The sequence below is a fragment of the Sebastes umbrosus genome, chromosome 22 (assembly GCF_015220745.1).
Source record: "Sebastes umbrosus isolate fSebUmb1 chromosome 22, fSebUmb1.pri, whole genome shotgun sequence".
NCBI classification, from domain to species: domain Eukaryota; kingdom Metazoa; phylum Chordata; class Actinopteri; order Perciformes; family Sebastidae; genus Sebastes; species Sebastes umbrosus.
Genome location: NC_051290.1, coordinates 10,301,455 through 10,321,316, shown reverse-complemented (window position 1 = coordinate 10,321,316; position 19,862 = coordinate 10,301,455). Strand labels below are relative to the sequence as shown.

Here is a 19,862-nt window from a genome sequence, read left to right as displayed (position 1 = left end):
GAGAAAAAAGTCGTAATAATCAGAATAAAGACATAATATTATAAAGTAGTCATTTTATGTGTTATTTTCTTTTTTCTCGCAAAATTATGACTTTATTCTCGTAATGTTACGACTTTTTTCTCGTAATATTCTGACTTTATTCTGGAAATCTCAGATGTTTTTTCCCTCAGTGTTGCCCTAATACTACGTAGTACATTGTCTCTTTGGCCCTCACTGCATTAGACTTATATACTATATACTTAGACTATAGGCTGTGTTATCTTCATCACAATGCTCAAATGTTTTGCGGCTCCAGACAAATTTCTTTGTTTTTTTTGTCTAAAATGTCTCTTTTGATAGTAACGGTTGCTGACCGCTGCTCCATAGGAATCCTCAGTTGTTTTTTAAGCTGTCCCGTTAAATTGTTTTAGCTCTTAAAGGTTTTAAGGAAAATGGCAATTAACCTCTTTTGTTGGAATTTTTTTTTTTTCAAGAATAAAAAAAAATATCTGACAATCCAACTGTTTCAGCAAGTTATTATTAAGTTAATATTAAGTTATTATATATTAAGTACACATCCTGCCTTTTTAGTCCAGTGTTATTGGAAATATATTTATTATTAAGCTTTTTTTCTGACCATAAAATCAAAGAGATATCTTAATGCCTCATTTGTTTTATCCAACCAATCATCATTTACAGAAGCCTAATAAAGACATTAATGTAAGCTGTAGTTTTTGTGAGAAGCTCAAACAACATATCTACTGTGAATTTTGATTACTTTACAAATAAATGTATAGCTTGGATTTGCTGAATATGACAGAGACTCTTGCTCTTAGCTTTACGTAATTAATTTGACCAAATTTCATATTTATAAATCAAAATGTAAAATTAGTCAAACATTCCTGAGCTGATTATCTGTGTCAACTAATACATTTAATCTATAGCTGAATGTATAAACAAAATAACTGTTATAATAATAATACAACACTTATTTTTATCCAATTATTTTTCTTTTATAATATTGATCCCCTTGCTTTATTTATAAGTTGTATACACAAGAAATATATAAGGTTCGTTATTTGCTGTATCTGTTTTAATAAATAAATAAATAAATAAATAAATGAATAAATAAATAAAAAAGGAGAAATGCATCTATCAAATAATTGAAAAAGAAATAATAAAAGGTTACATTTCAGATACACAATACAAAACATTTTCTCTTAATGTAACTGTAATAAAAAAATACTTTATTTTAAGGCTAATGAAAAATAACCATGCTTATTTATTTACCTTTTCTTACTTTTATTTGGTAAATATTTTTAGATTTATTGTATATTTAGGTTAAAGTTTAGGTTTAATTCATTGCTTATTTATATATTATTTATAATTTGGAGTGATTTTGGATGCACAATAATGTACCTTGTAACTAGCTGAATAATATCTGCATGCATGTGGAGACATTTCAATAAAAAAAGAGAAATATAAACAAACTAAAAGAGTATCAAAGCATTTATTTGTCGGGACATCGTCCCCATTGTTTCTATTATACTGAACAACCCGTAAGCAATACAAAAGTTTAAACATCTGTGTGCAATCTTTACAGTCAGTTTAAGGCAATGCTATTATATACATATACACACATACTGACATGTTAATGAAGCAGTGCAAATTGTAAAGTGTGTTATATGTTCCAGGCTCAGTGGTTCTGTACAGTGTGTGAGTATTATTAAGGCACAGGTAAAATAAAGACCAGTACTGCCACTCATCAGACTAATTTACCATCGAGTTCATTATGTGTAATAAAGCTTTTAAACTACAGGCTGTTTGTTCATCAGGCACATTGGATCATACTGCTGTTCTCATGTATATTTGGCTGATTGTCAGACTTTTGATTACATGTAGTTTTGAGGCCTCTAGGTCAAACTAGGCTCAGAAAAAGCTCTCAAATACATCTGGAGTGTGATCAGACAGAGCCAAGCATGCCATCTGCTGAAAAAATAAATACTCTGCCACCTTTGAAAAACCCAGAGGGTCGTTTAACAACACTTACCACCGAGCTCTAAAATACTTTTTTTTAACAATCTGGATGAAAAGTGATTCTGTCTGCTTCACAATCAAAACTATTTGTATCCCGCTTCACAAGTTACATCTCTGTTTTCTATCCAGGAGGCTGGAAATGACGACTTCATCCTTGTATGTTTGAAAAAACTAAATAATTAGAGCCGTCAATCGATTAAAATATTTAATCGTGATTAATCTCATGATCGTCCGTAGTTAATCACAAATTAATCGCACATTTTTTATCTGTTCAAAATGTACCTTAAAGGGAGATTTGTCAAGTATTTAATACTCTACATGGGAGTGGGCGAATATGCTGCTTTATGCATGAAAATTAATTAACAACACAAAACAATGACAAATATTGTCCAGAAACCCTCACAGGTACTGCATTCAGCATAACAAAATATGCACAAATCATAACATGGCAAACTGCAACAACAGCTGTCAGTGTGTCAGTGTGCTGACTTGACTATGACTTGTCTCCAAACTGCATGAGATTATCATAAAGTGGGCATGTCTGTAAAGGGGAGACTTGTGGGTACCCATAGAACCCATTTTCATTCACATATCTTGAGGTCAAAGGTCAAGGGACCCCTTTGAAAATGGCCATGCCAGTTTTTTCCTCACCAAAATTTAGCTCAAGTCTTGAGCGTTATTTAACTTCTTTCGTGACAAGCTAGTATGACATCGTTGGTACCAATGGATTCCTTAAGTTCTCTAGTTTCATATGATGCCAACATCTTCACTTTAGCTTTAAAACTGAGCCCGCTACAACCTAAAAATCGCAAGTTGCGCCGTTAAGACAAATTTGACACCTTATTATCACATTAACTTGGACAGCCCAAAAAATAATACAAAGCAACATCAATATAAGCAAATAGAAGTGATAGTGAACTGCTTAAAGTTTGGTTTACTTTGTATAAATTGAGCGAGTTATCTTTGCTTGGATTAGGAACGAGAGTAAGGAAACACCGGGTATTTATTATTGGGAAAATTAGAGGCACAAACTGAGGCTAAAATCACCCAAGATGCATTTTACTGCAAAGTGTGAACAGGGCCTAAGAGGCAGAAAAAAAAATCTGTGTAAATTAACCCTTTATATTCTACTGAATAAAGTAACAAGGGCTCTGAAAAGTTAATATTTTGGACGTCATCTGACAGTTAGATAAGATTAAGTCTGAGGACCTGAAGGTAAAATGTTTACATCAGTTGTTCATTGTCTCGTTCCATGCTCAGATCTGTGTGTGTGTGTGTGTGTGTGTGTGTGTGTGTGTGTGTGTGTGTGTGTGTCACTTGTACAGGCTGAGCTCGGGGCTGTGGTACAGACACATGTAGGAGTCACAGAGCAGGCGGCGGACGGACTCCCGCAGGGAGGTGGCGTCAACTCTGCTCAGCTCCTCCTCTGATAGGCTGAGGTAGCGGCCCACCTCTGGACACGTCTTCACCTGGGGGATGTTGAAGCCGTTCTCGCCACCTGGAGGAGAGATAAGGGAGCGCTTTAAGGACTAGTCCACACGCACATGGGGATTTTTGTAAACAGCGTTTTTCGTCCTCCGTTCTACACAATAGATGCGCTGTCAAGGCCACACAATGACACGACATGGAAGCAACGCCCCCTCATTTGCATAATGAAGCAGAAATGCATGAAGAAATGTAAAAACAAATGTATGAATAAATGTATTAAGAAAAGAATACAGAGATAAATAAGTTTGGGGAAATAAATAGGGGGTGAAATGCTAAGGGAAATCATGCATGAATAAATAAATAAATGCTTAAACACATAAATGAATACATACATTTAAAAATAAATATATAATGACTAAAGAAAATAAATGCAAAAATAAATAAATTATAAATAAATAAATACACAAACAAAAAGAAATGCAAAAATGAATGAATGAATAAAAAAAATCATAAAAATAAACACATCAATAAATAAAATTGGAAATTAAACAGAAGAGCAAATAAATAAGAGAATTAATAGAAAGGTAAATAAACAAAAATAATCTAATTAAAACAGAAATATCAATTTATGTCAAATTTTATCAGTTAAATAATGACTACATTTATTTTTTATTTTATTTTACTACTTTTAAAAGGCATATTTAGCTATTTATCGAGTCATTTATATATTAATTTTTTTTTTTTTTTTTTTTTGGCAGGTTCCATCCTCCATACCTGTTAGCAGGTTATTTGGCCACGTACACTGTTCATGGATGCATTTATGCCGCCGTTGCACGACATGTCGCCTCATTAGTGATGCTTCACAATAACGATGCACACTGACGTTACAAGCAAAAAACTCTTTTTTCCCAATCTACATTGAAAACAGAGTTTCTGAAAATCTCCACCCTGGCCTGAGTTTACAAAAAACTCTGTTTACAGTGACCTAAAACGCCATTTGGGTGTGGACAAAGCCCAAATGCATAGAAAAAGCTACGTTTATAAAAAAAAAAAAAAAACAGTGTACGGATGAACAAGGCCTAACAGCGCTTGTTTTTGTGTTTTCATCCTGTTACCAGAATGTATCTAAGTGAGGATCTCTCACCTTCCCGGTCTGCCATACTGTCAAAAAACAGCCAGTCGGCGGCGAGGGGCCCGTGCTTGACAAAGCTCACGTAATGACTGGTCTCGATGCACGTCACGGCAAAGAGAGACATTCTCTGGCGGGAGCAGTGCAGAGAGCCCGACCACGGCCCTTCGGGGACAGTGATTTTCACCGGGGTGTGGGACGCCCGCTTCCTGTGACTGTGGACCTGATGATCAACAGAAAAGAAATAGAAAAAATATATATAAAAATAGACACACAAGAGACAGAAAATGAGGACCAGAGTAGTTTACATTAAGTTCTTCCACTCCATGAGGGCAATGGCGCCTTCGGCCAACTTTTTTCAGAGGTTGTAACGGGCTCAGCTTTAGAGTGAAGATACTGGTATCATATGAAACTAGAAAACCTAAGAAATCCATTGGTAAGATCAGAATAACCATATTGTGCTAGATTGTCGGGAGGGATCAAATTTAGCCTAATGCTCTAAAGTAATGCTACATTTTGGTGAGGAAAACCCGGCATGGCAATGGTCCCTTGACCTCTGACCTCAAGATATGTGAATGAAAATGGGTTCTATGGGTACCCACGAGTCCCCCCTTTACAGACATGCCCACTTTATGATAATCACATGCAGTTTTTTGCAGTATAAATGTCTTATTTTCACCTATTCTAAAATGTTGTATTTGAATATTTCTGCATACTGGGGTCTCTAAACAGTCTTAGAATTACATAAATTAGGTGTCACTGTAAAGCTGAGACTCTTGTGGATCCAATGAGCCCAACTGTATTCATGTGTGATGATGTTAATCCCCATAGGAGCCATTTCATTCATCCAAATGTCAAAAGGTTTTGATACCAAATCACACCATGGTTTTTTTCTATAATGTTCCTCGAGGTCTTGGTGTCTTAATGTGGTATTTTGGAGGGATTATTGATCATTTTTATACACTTTCACCATTTATTTTAATTAGTTATTTAATAAATTCATGTTTATTATGACTAGAACAATTTGACACACAGTGCTGACCCCCTGTACCGCCCTAACAAGACAAAAATGGGTTTATTATTATAACATCATAGTCATTTAAGCCTGCAAAAAGTGTTTATTTAGGCTACAAATTAATGTCAGGTCCAAAGTAAGAAGTGGGTACCTGTGTGTTGCAGGTCTGGCAGTACTGTTTGAGATGGCCGGGGGTGATGTCGGGATCTTCATAACACTGGAGACACTCCCACTCAGCCACAGCCTGACAGATGCTGCACTGCCTCAGGGCTAGAGACACAAAGAGAGACAAATGCTACACTTCAAAAAACATGTGAATGTAGCTAGATCTGATATGCACTATATGAACTAAAACATGCTATATCAGATCAACCAGAAACAAGCTAAAAAGCTGCTAAAATGTAGAGTTTGAAGTTGTCCTCACTGTCGTCCAGCAGGTCTGTGATGTCCAGGCTGAGGGTGGGCAAGATGGCGTCAAACATTTTGAAGTCCTTTCCAAAGCGAGGCATGAGCAGGAGAAGGCAGGATGGAGCCTGGTGGGGTGATCAATACACGTGATCTAGTTACTGTAAAGGTGTTTTGAGAAATAGTCATTTCTTTCTTGCAACTTGCTTTCTGTTACCTCGACAAACTTGAGGCCGGCGTGTAGGAAGGAGGACTCCAGCAGCGCCTGGACGCTGGCGACCCTCATCCGGCTGGGCGACGGCGAGGTGAGAGGGATGGGGGAGTCGACCGGGGAGAGAGGTGAGGGCGAGGAGGGAGAGGGAGGAAGTGTAGGCGGGAAGAGCTGGTAGAGGTGACACTCCTGAGGCTGCTGAGTCATCGATCTGAATGCAGAAGAGAGAAAATGAGGAATTGACGTCAGTAATTGCGATTAAGAAACGGGTCGAATGTGTTTTGCTAATCGTTACTCCACTTTGATGTCCAACCTTCACTGTGCAGAAGGTTTGTGTGCGGAGTTTAACACTAGAAGGCTGTTTTCACATTCATCCGCTCACCTCAAATCTGAGTCACATTATTAACCACGTCAGTCAACTTTTTCATGGGCACTTAAAAAACATTCTGAATATTTATCAGATGAAATGAATACAAATTAAAAAAATGCCCATCTTTCTTTGAAAACTGACTTATTAACTATATGAACGTGTCACGCCGTGAACGTGGGCCTAGGACAGACAAATCTGATATTATACTGCAATTAATAGCTGCAAAGGCATTTTGGTTGTAAATGCGTTGGTTATATTTGAAGGAGTTTATAGAACATTAAACATAACTGGAAACCTCTTCCATCATGCAATCACTCAAACGTTACAATGATTCATAAACATAGCCTGGACCTCTTTTAATAAACAAGCTCTATTAGGCACTTTCTTTACATTAAAAGTACAACAAAAAATCCCATTGTGAATCGGTTTATTTTCATTGTGAATTAGAAAATGTTTGCTGGGCCACCTGGCACCCTATCGCGGGCCAGGGTAAGTTGAGTATCACTGCCATAAAGAGAATCTAAAACTCGTCTAGAGGGAATCTTTAAGAAATGTAAATTAAGGGAATATCTTGTGTCAAATTGTTCTAGTCATAAATCACAAAAAAATAAATAATTAAAATAGATTGTAAAAGTGTAAAAGAGCTTAGAGCATTATGATGAAGTATATGATGTTCATTCCCGTGCTCTATTAAGTCTCATAAATTGTTCCAGCAATTTTTGGGTTGTTACACAGATTTGGTGCTAAATTTAAAAAGTTTTTACCCCTCAAGAATTGATAAAAATGATTAATAATCCCTCCAAAATACCACATTAAGACACCAAGACCTTGAGGAACACCATAGAAAAAGCCATGCTGTGATTTGGTATCAAAAACCTTTAACATTTGGAGATTTCTGCAAGAATTGCATTTTTTCGGCGATTGCATGGCGAGCACTTCTGTTCTGGAAACTGCTCAGCAACCCCCTTATTGTCAATCTACCTAGGAAAGCCATCCATCCTCTGAATGCTCTAGGTCTCTAGTTTGTGGCTGTAAAGTTTCATGAGGCTGTGATTATCCTAGAGGTCACCACAGGTCATTTTATACAGTGAGGTCAAGTTTTAAAAAAATGGTCTCACTACAATGAAATGGCTCCTATGGAGACTAACATCATCACACATGAATACATCACTCATTGGATCCACAAGAGTCTCAGCTTTACAGTGATACCCAATTTATGTAATTCCAGGACTGTTTAGGGACCCCAGTATGCAGAAATATTCAAACACACCATTTTAGAATAGGTGAAAATAACACATTTACACTGCATTTTCAGTCTGCGTGACATTTTACTTGAGCAAACTTTAACAAATTAAGAAGTAAAAATAGAAGCAGGAAAACTTTTCGGTGATAAAGAGAAACAACCCGCGAGTGTGTTCTCGACCTAATTACTTTCTCACTTCAGAATGCAGCTGTATAATTGAGTTGAGGTGAACTGAATACCTGGCCTGTGTGATAGCGAAGCAGGGTGTGTGTGTGTGCGTGTGTGTGTGTGTTTGTGTGTGTGTGTGACGTTACCTGATCTTGAGGAGCGGCTCGACTCGGAGGAGCTGGAAAAGCCTGTTGAGGAACTCTTCAGGATCTGAGAGACAGAACAACAGCAGCATGACAGCATTCCTCAGTGTGATCACAGACAGATGCACCTGAGCTGAGCTAATGGAGGGGTGGGACAGGTGTACCTTTCTCCTGGTTGGTGAAGCCCGTGTCGCTATTCGCGGCCTCCAGCAGTCGTCTCAAGGCCATGGTCTTACTGGCACACACGTAGCCGTACCTTCAAAACACACCAGCACACAGATACTTGAGGAACATATTATGTATATTAAACTAAATCATAATCATTGTGCCTTCTGATCCAGTCGCTGCCAGTCTTTCCTATTAATCATTTTTACATTCTCATGTGCAATATCACTGCTCATTGTGTGCAATATTAATGTCCAACATGTGCAATATTACTTCCTTTTCTGTTTTTTGTTTTCAGCTTACTCTATCTTTTTTATCTTATTTACTCATTTTACTAAATGTATCTTACTTAATTGTTATTCTATTAGGCACGGGTGCTTGAAATAGTAGTTTTTTTTTATATACTTGTATTTTATACACTTGAACTTGTAATTTTGAGCAATCTCCGGCACATAAATAAAGTTCTATCTTATCTTATGTTATCTTATTTTGTTTGATTTTTTACAACTGGAATATTAAAGTAGGGCTGCACCATTATGGCCAAAATGATAATCACGATTATTTTTTTTCTAATTTTTGAACAAAGTTTATTTCTGAATTTTGTTAATACAACTCTGACAATCCACTGCAAAAAAATAAAAATAAATACACACAAATATACATATAAATAAAATAATCATAGGTAAAAGAAAGAAAATAAACAAATAAATAAATAATGATAAACTGTTGGGGGTCTAGGGCAGTACATCCATTAGCAAGGGCACTAACATGCATAAAAAGCAACAATTATTTTTGGTTCCTTGACAAAAAAACAACAACACACACACTATTTTCACTGAGTTTCTTTTCTCATAAATTTGTGACTTTAATCTCAGAGAATGGATTTTTTTTCTTGCAGTTTCGACTATATAATCTCAGAGAATATTCAAGTTTTTTTCTTGTAAATTTACGACTTTAATCTCAGAGAGTTTGAGTTTTTTTTCTCGCAAATTTATTAGTTAATCTCAGAGAATATTCAAGTTTTTTCTTGTAAATTTACAATTTAAATCCCATAGAATTTGAGTTTTTTTTCTCGCAAATATATGACTTTATAATCTCAGAGAATATTAATATATATTATATTATTTTTGTCATTAATTTCAGATTTTTTCTCGTAAATCTACAACTTTAATCTTAGATTTTTTTTCCTCTGAATATTATTTCCCTTTCCTGAGGCTCCATAAATTTTGCTTTTTACCTACAAGTAAAAAACAGACTACGCCACCTACGCCGACTACGCCATCGTACAATGCTGTATTACCAGTAGCAAATGCATTTGCAACAGCACTGTGGTATGGCTGGGCAATATATCGATATAGTATCGATATCATGATATGAGACTAAATAAAGGCTGTATTACAGTAAGGTGATGTGATTTCATGAACTTACCAGACTGTTCTAGCTGTTCTACTATTTGCCTTTATCCACTTAGTCATTATATCCACATTACTGATGATTTATCAAAATCTTATTGTGTAAATATTTTGTAAAAGCACCAATGGTCAACCCTACAACATCGTCACAATATCGATATTGAAGTATTTGGTAAAAATGTTGTGATATTTGATTTTTTCCATATCGCCAAGCCTTAACATGTGGTAGTAAAAATAGACATTTACCTTCGCAGAGGGTTGACTATTTCACAACGCAGCAGGTCCTGAGCCTGACTGGAGTCTTGGTTAGTTTCAGGGTCGGAGGGCCAAAGCAGCACCCAGTCTGCTGAACTGCAGCAAGAGAACAGACTGCAGAGAGAAACAGACATACAGGTGATGACAGAGGAAATCAAATAAGTAGACACAGTTGTATGTATTATGGATGAATTTAGCATAATATACTTCCAAAAAGATGCATCGTAACGTCAGATTAGTGTGGCTGATCCCAGTAGGAACAGATTATTGGATTTTTAGCCGGTCAAAAAGTTTCTACTCGGCCTCAATCAGTGCTCATCCTAACTAACCACGTCTTCTGTTCATTCTGAATTAAGCTGAAAACACAATAAAACTAACACTTTATGTACAATAGAGCTGCAACGATTAGTCGATCGACAGAAAAATAATCAGCAACTATTCTGATAATCGATTAAAGTGGCGGTGGGCGGTATATTTTTGGCATCATTGGGCAAATAAATCCATAATAACCTTTCAGCATATTGTAATTCAAGTGTTCTGAGAGATAACTAGACTCCTGCACCTCCTCATGGCTCTGTTTGCAGGCTTTAAAAAATCTAGCCCGTGACGGAAGACTTTGACCAATCACAGGTCATTTCATTGAGAGAACGTTCCTATTGGCTGTGCTCCGGTCATGTGACCGGAACTTGGCGTTCCTTCAAGAGATTTACAACACGGCTGCTGGGTCACAAGCTTCTCATTTTACAGCTAAACCGTGCACTACAAGATGATTCTGAAAACAATTGAGGCGAGAAATAGGCATGACAGTAACATAATGTTGATTCATTTTTGATCAGCGCTGCCTAGTTTGACCGTTCGGTCGGAGTTCGCGAGTGATTGACAGCTGCTCAGAGACTGCAAGGCTCCAAATCAGCTCTGATTGGTTGTTTTCCTCCGGTCTGTAAAATCTTGCAGATGCCTTTAGGAGCACCGGAGGACACAGAGGAACATGATTTTTTTTCAGGTTACCTGTTTCATGTACTACTGTCATGATATAGCGACTGTTTTATAAAAATAACTTTAATCATATTTGCTGCAATCTCGCCTACTTCAGCTTTAAAGTAATTTTTCAACTCAAAAACTCTGATTTACAGACGACTCTTTATCCATCCATGGCCACAGACTCATCTGAGTTTTCAGTCCAAAATGGCGGCAGTTTCGTCTCTTTGCTTCTGTACTCTTTGATGTTAGTACAACTTGTAAAGCAGTTTAAAGATTTGACACGTCCTCATTAAATTCTAACTTTTACGTTGATATAATTAATATATTGCAAGACACTTCTACCCTGACAATCCTTTCTGTTACTACAGAGTCTGTAGACTGCCTCTACCTGAACAGCGTAGCGTCCAGGTAGCATGAGTTGAGGTGACCCTGGATGCCTCTCTTCCAGCCCTGGTAGAGCTCAGCGGCCTCGTCCCCGTCCATTGGAGGGGTGTGATCGTCCACCCGCTCACTGCCCCACTCTGCAAAGGCTGGCAGCCACACAGGAGACAGTATTACATGAGAAAACTACACGACACTAGCACTAAAGTCTCTCTAGAGGTCAGACACTACGACCGTGCTTTCCCACCTATAGAGTTGCATCGCTCCACTTGATTGACAGGTGTCTCCGGGGCGGGAAACCTGGAGTCTCGTCTGCAGTTGCGAAGCTTGACAAACAGCCCCTTGTTGGCCGGGCAACGGAAGTGACGTTCGCCGAGGTAACTGCCATCTGTCCCTGCAGACAGCTCCTGGTCCTGACACACACACACACACAGTGGGTTTGTTTTTTATCAGTGTGATACAATAGTATACGAGTCAGTGCAGTGACTTTACTTCAGTTTGTTGTTGTTGTTGCTGTTGGCAAACAATGATATCAGAGGACACCTTTTTATGTCTCAGATGTTTGACAGATTTTGCATGTTGCCATACGTTTATCATGTTTTCCATCTTTGACATAAAAACAAAGTGGATCTCCAAGACGTGCAGTCTGATGACTCAAATTCACAAAATGAAACGCCTTTACTCCGGAGCCACAGGCTGCAACAACAAATCAAAATTCAACACTTTTTTTTTAACAAAAAGAAAGCAGCAGCGACATAAATATAACTGTTATTTACTGTTATAAATACGGTTATCGCTAGGGTTAGAGGTTGACCGATTAATCAGGGCCAATAGGACGTTTTACAAACTATTGTTATCAGTGGAACTGGGCTCTGATAGTGACCGATGGATTGTGTGAGGCGACACCGAGAGATGCCTGTTCAAATATGGCGGCATCTGAGGAGGTTAGCGTAGCTGCTGCAAGAGCATCAGTTACATCAGAACTGGGGAGAATTTCTTCATGAAAGACGAGCAAAGGAGGACACGGAAGGCTTCTCTCGATGGAAAAGATGTTTTCGCAACCCAATGACGCGCTGCGGTGGCAATCCAGAGCTGAAAAACCCCGCCAAGACGGAACAAAAGACGTTAATTGTCGTGCAGTCGCTTGGTGTGAATGAGCCATTAAGTGACACTCCCAAACCACCGCACAACACCTGATGGTGTGAATGCAGCCTTAACCAAACCATTAACTAACTACACACATTACTTAACCCTCGCCATCACATGTTAAATGAGACAAAATGAGAAACAGTCGAGTGCAGAATAGGACATAAATGAGTACAAATCTGGACTGAAATAGAGACTAAAGATGCAATTGTTACTGTTTTTGACCAATGAGAGCTGAGAGAGTGATGGAAAATGAATATTAAGATGTAAAAGTGATAACAACCAAGATGTTTGTTGTGTTTACACACATCAATGATGTAAACAATCAGGATCAGAGAACAACGATAACTGAGATTTGGTTGTTACTAGTGTTAGTCTTGCATTTGTCCCTTTATTAAAAAATCTATTTGAGACTATTATCAGGAATCAATACTGTGTACCCTTTTGCTAACATTTGGATAATGGATTGTACTTTAAACTAAGACAATAAAACTAAAAACTAAGTTGGTGTACAACAGAGCTGAAACTTTCACCTTACCAGCTCAATCCCTGCCACTGGCTGTGAAATCCCACTGATCCGTCCAATCCAGCGAATAACACCAAAAAGTGGCGGATCGTTCACTTCAACCATCGACCCCACCTCCAGCTCGCCCTCCAGGAACACGTCCCCGTCATCCTCTGCAGCGTCATTGTCATCTGGAGACCTCAGCGGCGAAGGAGGGCCGTGCACGCCGTTGGTGTGCTGCAGCTGGTCGGTGGCGGTCGGCGACGTTGGGCTGAGGGTTTTGGAAGGTGGGAGAGGGGGAGGAGGCAGGACCTTAGTGGGGCTGGGTTTGGGTAGCGGAGGAGGTTTAAGTGCTAGTTTGGTGGGGGGCATCAGGGCGACCTTGGGAGAAGTGACGGTGGGTGACATAGGGCGTGGTTTACCGACAGAGGACGGCGTTGCCTTCAGGATGGACTTGGTAAATTGGCTAAGAGGGTTGTGACGGTGGGATTTCGACTCTGAGGACAAAATGGAAAAAGAGTTAGATGTTGAATGATATGTTTGCACTAAGGCTGTCAAAGTTAGAGTGAAGATACTGACATCATATGAAACTAGTAAACCTAAAGAACCCATTGGTACCAACCATGTCATACCAGCTTGTAACGAAGGATACATTTCCCCTAAGCATCTTTGTTACTCGTTACTATTGCAAGCAAGCAGGTTTGGCGAATCCACCTCGATTTCCGCTCAAGACCCAGCAGTCTGCATGTCAGATCATGCTACATATAGTACATGCTGGTGTACATGTTAAGAGGAATACTCTTCATAAATCTCAAAATCCTTGCTTTTTTAATAAACAGCATTTACTTGTACTTAATATTTAAGAACATTTAATATCAGAAAATTACTTATGATACATAAGTACAATAAATATCAATCACTTTAAGACTTTTACTCAAGTGATATTCTAAAAGGTGACTTTAACTTCTACTAAAATCATTTTCTGGTGTGGCCTTTCAGGTACTTCGTTCACCACTGCTTAAAACATACTGTACTATGAGTGTCTGAGGCCTTGTTGTGCAACAGTTGTCATACCTGCAGAGACCTTGGTGATTGGCAGCAGTAGTCCATAGAGAGAGGGAATGTGGCAGAGCTTCTCTCCTTTATAAAGCCCGTCCCAGTTACCAGCAGGAGTGTCCTGGAACGAATCACACAAAGTCAAACACAAAGCTGCAGACAGAGCTGCTCCACAAAGAGAAAGGTGTTTTGTGTTGTTAATTGATTCCCAATAATAAATATATACATACATTTGCATAAAGCTAGCATACTTGCCCACTCCCATGTTGATAAGAGTATTAAATACTTGACAAATCTCCCTTTAAGTTACATTTTGAACAGGTAAAAAAAATGTGTGATTAATTTGCGATTAATCACGATTACCTATTTTTATTGATTGACAGCCCTTAACTTATTAGGAATCAGACTCTTCATATAATCACAGTTTTTTTTGTCTCGTGTGTTGTACTGACCAGCAGGACTCCGACGTACGTTCCAGACGAGGACCGGCCAGGCAGGGGACCACAGAAGCGCACCTCCCCCGCATAGACGTTGTCCTCCAGGGGGAAAGACACCCGCTGGCCCACATGGAGCGTTTGAGGCGAACCAGGGCCTCGGACCTGGACCTGGTTTTCAGCTGTGAGGGGCGCCGACTCAGCTGTTCGAGGGATGATGCCCAAAGCTCGCGGTTGAGGAGGGCTGCTGGGACGATTCAGGCGGAAACTGATGTGACGATTGGGCTGCTGCTGCTGATGTTGAGGAGGATTTGGGCGGTCATTGTTGCCATGGTGCCCGTTGCTGGAGAGATTATTGCTGCTGCTGCTGCTGCGTTGGAGGTCTCGCTCACGGGCTCGCTCGTTGGCGTCGGAGCCGTTTTTGCGAGACCAGTGGCGCAGCCGGATGTGGCTAGCCGGGAGGAAGAGGGCGCAGGCTTCGGGGCAGGTGAAGAGCCGGTGGCCCTTAAAGGAGCCGTTGCTCACTCCTTTACCTGCTGCTGAACCCTGCAGAGGAGTTAAAAAATTGTTGAGTGCAAAATCAAAAGTTTGATTGAAATTATAGAGAAAAAATAAATAAATCTAGGCCTAGCCTATATCACAATAGAAACGATATGAACGACATTTTTATATCTTTTTGACAATATATATTGTCTTATTGCCCAGCCCTAATCATAGATGAGTTCAAGCAATGAAAGTCAACATAAACATAAATACTGTCCATACCTAAATAAAGGACTTCAACATCGTTGCCTGAAGGCCACCGTAGTTCTCCGACACGCTTGTGAAACTGCGGTAACGTGAGCCGCAGAGTGTAAAACCGTGGTACCGCAAGCCGCCGTCTGACTTCTGTTGCTCCTAATGTAGTGTTACCATGGTAAGGATGGCCTCTGAGCGAGGAGAACAGCGTTACCACGGTTTTGCTCCTGGCGGCTCACATTACCACAGCCTTGGAAAGGGAAGAGTGAGAGGAGGGGTACTCAGTTGGTTGCAATCTGCAACCACACCACTAGATGCCACCAAATCCTACACACTGTTCCTTTAAGATTATTATTAAATCGAACCCATACTATTTTGGTCAATTTTTAAGCGATTGTCATTCAACGCATTGACATTCTGTAAATACTTCTCTACACTGAACTTTTTTTATTGTTAGTGGCTGGATTTAAATTGCCTAAATGCACTGGGTGATTCACGGGAAAGGAGGTATGCATGTGATTAAGCCTTACTTTCACTCTCCTCCTAACGCGGCGTCAGAGCCGTATTGTCAAATCACCCAGGACGGAAATCTTGGGGGTTATAACGCGCTGAAAAGTTTCCACTCACATCCTCGAGTCAAGTTTACCTTGAGCTGTACCCCAAAAAGCACAGCGCTGCTCCCTCTGGTCAGCGGCCCGATGAACTTCAGATCGGCCTCTGCCAGCTCGTCCTGTTGGCCCATTTGGACCCACAGCGGAGAATCCAGAGGCATAGTAGCCAACTGCTGCAGCTTCCCGGGATTGTCTGGAAAAATACAACACAGTGAAAACCTTACTACAGAAGAAGGAAATAACTGAAGCTGTTAGTTATCCGTGAGCATTAAAAATAGGCCAGTTTTGGAGTGACAAAAAAATCTGGCTTTACTTCCCATTTTCCACTTCAATAACCCAAACTCTGTCCTTAGAGCCTTTTATTGTCATAAAGATCACATAATCCCCTTTTAAAAACAAAATTGACTTAGTACTTCCACTATAGTAAAATGTCACACAATTACACATAGTTAAGACAACATGTAACACTAGAAAAATCACTTTTAGGATTGTTACTACTGCGATATTTGTACTACCTTTACTAGTATTTCATCAGTATTCATCATTGCTCTTGCTCCTATGTCTATTGATACTACTACTACTAATACAATTGTCCTTATTTGGCGACTACTATTACATTCATCATTATTACCACCACTATTTTCATTACTACCATTATTGCTTTTATCAGTATTTCTAGTACCACTGCAGTAACAATCACCATTATTCCTCCAATTAACAGACGTGTTCATTATACTAATACAAGTACATAAGCACAGAAGTGCAACACTACTACTAACTATTAATGTATTACTTAGGAGTTTTAGGCGAGCCTCTGAATCAGTTACAGGCTCCAACAGGCCGCTGAGGTCAGTGGGGACTTCAAGCAGGAACTTCCTCTCCATTTTCAACATGACGCCATTGTCTAACACCTGCAGGGGAAACAGGCGGAGGAGGAGGAGAGAAAAACAAATATGAGGGAGAAAAGAGGAAAGAAATTAGGAGTGAGTGAAGGTACATATGCCACAGAGTAACTCTCAGAGGGAGTGAGATTAGTGTGAAGTATGTCCACCATTTGAAAAGGGTGACTCAACAGCATGTGGTGGATAAACTGCAGCACAATGCCATGACAGGAGGCACATTTTAGGATTAAAATAAAGTGATGGGTGGTGCCCGATCTGTCTCAAGTTATGTAGGCTTTTACAGCAAGAGAGTACCATGAGGCAGGTATGACAGGTGAGAAATTATTTTTGCTCTTATGTAATTTTTTTGTTTGTTTGTTGTTTTAAAGTATCTTTATTTGTTTTAAATTGAAGGTGGACAAACATTTGTTATAAAAGGACTTCCACATGATAGAATTATTTTTTAATAAATCAATAAATAATAAATAAAAAAAGAATACACACACAGATCATCCTATCAGAATAAATTAGAAGAATACTAAATAAGTAATAAATACTAATAATAAGTAATACATAAATGAGAATATACTGAAATTATAAAATAATTATAAATTTTATATATACATATATATAAAATAATTATAAATTTTATATATATATAAAATAATTATATATTTTTATGTATATATATATATATATATATATATATATATATATATATATATATATATATATATATATATATATATTAAAAAAATATAAGAAACCCTCACAGGTACTGCATTTAGCATATAAAAATATGCTGAAATCATAACATGGCAAACTGCAGCCCAACAGGCAACAACAGCTGTCAGTGTGTCAGTGTGCTGACTTGACTATGACTTGCCCCAAACTGCATGTGATTATCATAAAGTGGGCATGTCTGTAAACAAGAGGCTCGTGGGTACCCATAGAACCCATTTACATTCACATATCTTGAGGTCAGAGGTCAAGGGTCCCCTTTGAAAATGGCCATGCCACTTTTTCCTCGCCAAAATGTTGTGCAAGTTTGGAGCGTTATTTAGCCTCCTTCGTGACAAGATAGTATGACGTGGTTTCCTTAGATTTTCTAGTTTCATGTGATACCAGTATCTTCACTCTAGCTTTAAAATGTATATAAAATGTAATCATATGGTGTGAGTAGCCTTTCAGTCATTATATTTCGGTGTTCATGTTATTCCCCATCTTTATTGTCATTGCTATTAAGATTCATAACTTAGGAAATCCCTACGTTAGGACGTTTCTGTAATAGATAAATAGGATTTTTTTTTCTGAATGTAGTTAGGAAACATTTCAAATTCCTACATGTCATCCTAAACTAAGATAATATAGGATTTCAGACTTAGGAATTTTCTGTAATGAAGCATGTTTTGCTGTCACTGATGTATATTGTGATACGTATATGTATTTATTGTTGTTAAGTGAGTTTGCCTGGTGAATTTAAGCATTTATTTTCTACATATTTTTACTATATTATGTATGTATTTTACAATGTATTATTTACCTTATGTTTTGGTAAGTTTGTGTTTTATGTTTAACCTGGCTGCAAGACAATTTTTCTCTTTGGAGACAATATAGTCTAGTTGAAGTAATTATTATTTTATTTTTTTGCCTCTGTATATCATTCATTTATTTATTTTTTTATGTTGTATAGTCTTAAATTGTGCAAAACAAATAAACAAAAAAAATAGTTGAAGTAATTATCATTTTCAGTATCAATTAACCTACAAATTATATTCTCGATAAATAAATTACTTATGTTGTGTAAAAAGTGCCAGAATATAATAAAAAAGGCCAATTAAACCCAAATATATTCAACATACTGTCATATATAGGACAAAGAAAGGCAGTAAATATGATAAGCTGACATATTTGCTTGTGGCAGTGTTTTTTTTGCCTCTTCCTGCACTGTATATCATTCATTTATTTATTTGTTTGTTATGTTGTATAGTCTTAAATTGTGCAAAACAAATAAACAAAAAAATAGTTGAAGTAATTATTATTTTCAGTATCAATAAACCTAAAATTAATTACTTATTTTGTGTATAAAGTGCCAGAATATAGTGAAAGAATTATACCCAAATATATTCAATGTACTGTTATATATAAGACAAGAAAGGCAGTAAATATGAAAACAAATAAAAAAAAATGTTTTTTGTAACTGCTAATTAAGTATACTAATGGTTTCATCCATAAAATAAACAATATGCAGCCTAAATGTTATGTTAATGTGTGTTATATATATATATTACCTTGACCCAAGATGAATCCCCTCTGTTCTTGCCAGAGTCCTGCTCCTGGCAGATGTACCCCCGCTGCAGCTTAATGGTACCTTCCAGCTGGTCCTGGACCTTCAGGTCGGTCGAGATCAAGTACATTTTTGGGGGGCGTCGCTTCCTGGTTTGCTCATGAGCCCCTGACATCTTAAACGCGTTGTCTTTTTTTTATATATATGTAGCCGGTTCACAGTGGAAATTGAATATTTAATATTTCCTGTCGACGAGTAAAAAACCACGTTAGTTAAGTTTGTTTAAAAGAAAATGTAGGCGTTCATCAAACAACTCAGCAAACTTCCATCAACTCCAACCGTCGACATTTAAAAGCGAGCGACGTTCCAATAACAAACAGCACCGTGAAGCCGGAAGCGGCGCTGATGACACCGGGGTTAGCCAATAGGAAGCGAGAAAAGTTCAGCGGGGGAGTTCTTGTAGCCAATCAGAGCGCAGGTGGGCGTGACCAGGACTTGTGGGAAATTCCACATTACTTGATAGGCAAGGTACACACACTTAAAATATGCATGTAAGAATCTGGTACACACACAAAGACATCAGTGGTGGTATTTTTTTTAATTTGTTGTTTGTTGTTTTAAAGTATCTTTATTTGTTTTAAAAAAAATAAAAAATTATACTTTATTTTTTCCCTTTCTTCAAGGTCATTTTCATATATGCAATCCACTGTTTGTAATTACAACAGTCTATAAACCAACTTTTAAGTAGATGAGCTTATAGACAACCCATCAAGTACACTATAGAGAAAACAACCTCAACATTCAAAACCAAAGCAAAACCAAGAAAAGAAATAAAATTAATAATAATGACAAAAAGAAAGAAGAGTTAATAATAATAATAAA

At 38.0% G+C, this 19,862-nt stretch overlaps 1 protein-coding gene across 2 annotated transcripts; it reads right to left on the bottom strand.

Annotated features, from left to right (window-relative positions):
* Positions 1 to 3,028: 3,028 nt before the first annotated feature.
* Positions 3,029 to 19,375, bottom strand: si:cabz01101003.1 (ubiquitin carboxyl-terminal hydrolase CYLD). 2 transcript variants are annotated; one of them, XR_005205154.1, is made up of 17 exons: positions 18,985 to 19,375; positions 16,606 to 16,723; positions 15,848 to 16,005; positions 14,482 to 15,009; positions 14,048 to 14,150; positions 13,007 to 13,470; positions 11,570 to 11,735; positions 11,330 to 11,471; positions 9,952 to 10,074; positions 8,293 to 8,384; positions 8,132 to 8,195; positions 6,211 to 6,415; positions 6,013 to 6,121; positions 5,740 to 5,858; positions 4,589 to 4,796; positions 3,247 to 3,514; positions 3,029 to 3,078 (listed from the first exon to the last, which is right to left on the bottom strand). XR_005205154.1 is itself a non-coding variant. In XM_037758035.1 (16 exons), exons 1-16 carry the CDS (start codon positions 19,153 to 19,155, stop codon positions 3,330 to 3,332), a joined length of 2,955 nt encoding a protein of 984 aa, XP_037613963.1. In that variant the 5' UTR covers positions 19,156 to 19,375; the 3' UTR covers positions 3,163 to 3,329. The 2 variants fall into 2 exon arrangements, 1 of the variants encoding a protein (XP_037613963.1); XM_037758035.1 differs by lacking the exon at positions 3,029 to 3,078 and having other exon boundaries at positions 3,163 to 3,514.
* Positions 19,376 to 19,862: the final 487 nt, after the last annotated feature.

Coding starts and splice junctions, on each gene's coding strand:
- si:cabz01101003.1 (XM_037758035.1), bottom strand. CDS start 19,155: ATGTCAGGGGCTCATGAGCAAACCAGGAAGCGACGCCCCCCAAAAATG. Junction 15,010..15,847: donor TTTTTGGGGTACAGCTCAAG/GTAAACTTGACT, acceptor ACTCCTCTGCAG/GGTTCAGCAGCAGGTAAAGG. Junction 10,075..11,329: donor CTGGACGCTACGCTGTTCAG/GTAGAGGCAGTC, acceptor TTCTCTCTGCAG/TCTGTTCTCTTGCTGCAGTT.